General features: G+C 54.1%; 1 protein-coding gene across 1 annotated transcript in view; it reads right to left on the bottom strand.

Moving 5' to 3' along the window:
- ptprr (protein tyrosine phosphatase receptor type R) overlaps window positions 1-2,500 on the bottom strand; it is a 13,168-nt gene that overhangs the window by 4,322 nt on the left and 6,346 nt on the right. Inside the window, exons 3-7 of the mRNA XM_076044315.1 lie at window positions 2,496-2,500; window positions 2,253-2,402; window positions 2,040-2,141; window positions 1,491-1,768; window positions 1,228-1,362 (exon numbers count right to left, since the gene is read on the bottom strand). The exon at window positions 2,496-2,500 is cut by the window's right edge and continues 109 nt beyond it. Coding sequence (XP_075900430.1) covers window positions 1,228-1,362; window positions 1,491-1,768; window positions 2,040-2,141; window positions 2,253-2,402; window positions 2,496-2,500 — 670 coding nt within the window. The remainder of the gene's footprint in view (window positions 1-1,227; window positions 1,363-1,490; window positions 1,769-2,039; window positions 2,142-2,252; window positions 2,403-2,495) is intronic.

The following is a 2,500-nucleotide window of genomic DNA, read 5'->3' as shown; positions in this document are numbered from 1 at the left end:
GTGTGTGACGTCATATAATTGCGACAGCGGCACTTGTTGCGATACATGCCCTTGAACTTCGCTTGAATGGAGCTATCTCCGCACAGACTGATGAGGCAGTGAGTTTCCTCACGCTCACGCTAGAGTCCCTCTTGCTATGCTAATGCTATAATGAGGTTTTGTTTTAAACTAATGAGTAATGTACAACTGAATAATTAATCTTTTTTTTAACATGCTGTCTGTGGGGAGCGAACACCACTGACACGTCATATTAATCATCTTCATTTCAAACTTCAGTGGCAATAATCAAAAAGCAACTAAGTCTAGTAAAAAAGGCGTAATGGAATGGTTTTGGAAACATCTACACACCACAAGAGTGAACAAAAACTCACTCTTAGGTTTCAGAGATTAAAAGCCCAGGACTTAAAAATACACAATAGAAAGACTTGTTGTGAATCATGACTTTGGTTGGAGGGAAAAATGCTTTTTAGTCCAATAGGATTTTTCTGCTGCAGTACCTCAAGTGACCACTGGGGGGAAACAATCGGCGCTGCCATATTGCCAGTTCTTATAATACATCCATGAATCCCACCTGACAGAAACTCCGTCCTGGTTTGGCTAAGAGACTCCACCACCCCAACCAATCCTCCCCCCCGAGACTCCGCCCCCTGTTCCCCCTCCCGCCTCCCTCTAAGTCTACGTGTTGCTCAGCTTCCTCTTCAGGAAGCCGCCACTTCCTCCCTCGTCTGATTGCTGATTGGACAGCGTCCAGCGAGGACACTCACACGCTTCGCACTTCAGCAGACACCAAGAAAAACATCCTGTTCTCGCCGCCGCCATTGCAACCAGACCCCCCCACCCCGCTGCCCCCGGCTGATGTAACTGGCACTAACCGAGTGGGCGGAGCCAGGTCAGGCACCAGGTCAAGGTCGCGACGACCTTCGCCGCCAGGCTATGAAACGTTTTGAGTGAGGAAACTGAAGCGCAACAGGTCGTCGACCAATCAACAGCCAGTCAGTCACAACAGGCCACACCCCCCCGACTGACAGGACGTCCCAGACAGTTTCATTTACAGTTTCACACACACACACACACACACACACACACACACACACACACACACACACACACCAGTTCCTTGTCCCTCCCTGTCCTGTAACACCTCTGACCTCTGACCTCTGCTGCCAGTCACCCTGACAACTGGCTGCTCTGGGGGGCGAGGGGCTAAATCATAGGGACTCCAGTTACCTTTCCTGGAGTCCCGCTGCAGGCTTCATCTTGAAAGGGGAGGGGCAGGGCCTCAGCTCGTGATTGGCTGGGGCTGGGGTGGTGCTGACGAGGGGGGCGTGGCCACTGTTGGCAGATGCAGGCGCAGGTGCAGGGCTGCAGGTGGGAAGAAGAGGGAGATAGAGGCCGCAGTGTGAATAAAGACGGGCGCGCGCGCACACACACACACACACACACACACACATACACACACACACACCACCGCCGACAGTCAGCTGACCGACCTGGGCGGGGGCACAGCGGCGGGGCGATGACAGGCGATGATTGGCTGCTTCCAGGGAGTGGGCGTGGCTAGAGTTGGAGGCAGCTCAGCCTGGACCATGCTGCCAGCGGCTGCAGCCTGCTGGGGGGGCGAGCAGAGGAGATGGCCGCCGCTGACCTTGGTGACCTTTGACCCCTGGGCAGGCTTGGCAGGGACGACGTGGGTGAGGTGGAGGTCGAGGGGCGGAGCTTTCAGGTGTCTGTCGGGAATGGGAACCTTCTCTTTGACTCGGTACAAAACCTGGAGAGAAAAAAATAATGATTCATTTTTTAAAAAACAGGCTAAAAACAAGTTGGTCAAGTGACAACAGTGATCTGCGAAGCATCTTTAACAACATCTAACACTGGTGTTAAACAATTTATTGGAGCTAAACGACTAAACTGCCTCTGAAACGCATGAAAAGCTTGTCTGAAGCAGCAGCTCTGACTGCTTCCCTGCGGAAGGGCTCCCTCCAGTGGAAGGAAAGCGGAACACATCAGGAAGCTCCTGGAAATTCAGCAGGGCGCCTTACCATCGAGCAGATGATGATGACGGTGAAGACGGTGAAGAAGAGGACGATGGTGTAGAAGCCCTGGTCCCTGTCCCAGCCGTGGTCCAGCTGCAGGACGTTCTTCTGCAGCGCACGCACACACACACACAAAGAGAGAGAGAGAGAGAGAGAGAGAGAGAAGACTTCAGGACTCCTCCTCTCTTGGCGGCAGTGACCTCTGTGACCTCTGCTGACCTCGCTGGAGACCTCGGTGATGCCAAAGTGTCCCAGGTGTCGGTGCAGGACGCCGACGTCCAACGAGTGGATGACCTCGTCGGCGGGGCGGGGCTTCAGCGTGCCTTTCCTGTCCGACGACACAAAGAGCTCCACGCCGTTCTTCTTCTCCTGCCGGGGCACAGCGGCGCCGCTCAGGGTCAACCAATCACAGAGAAGAGGGAGGAGAATGGTGTGTGAAGGGGACGGAGGCCAGGGTCTTACATTGA

This window comes from Nelusetta ayraudi, unplaced genomic scaffold, assembly GCF_046127955.1.
Source record: "Nelusetta ayraudi isolate G7.1 ecotype Tasmania unplaced genomic scaffold, CSIRO-AGI_Nayr_v1 ptg000079l, whole genome shotgun sequence".
Classification (NCBI taxonomy): domain Eukaryota; kingdom Metazoa; phylum Chordata; class Actinopteri; order Tetraodontiformes; family Monacanthidae; genus Nelusetta; species Nelusetta ayraudi.
The sequence above is the reverse complement of the archived record's forward strand: the minus strand, read 5'-3'. Positions and strand labels throughout refer to the sequence as shown.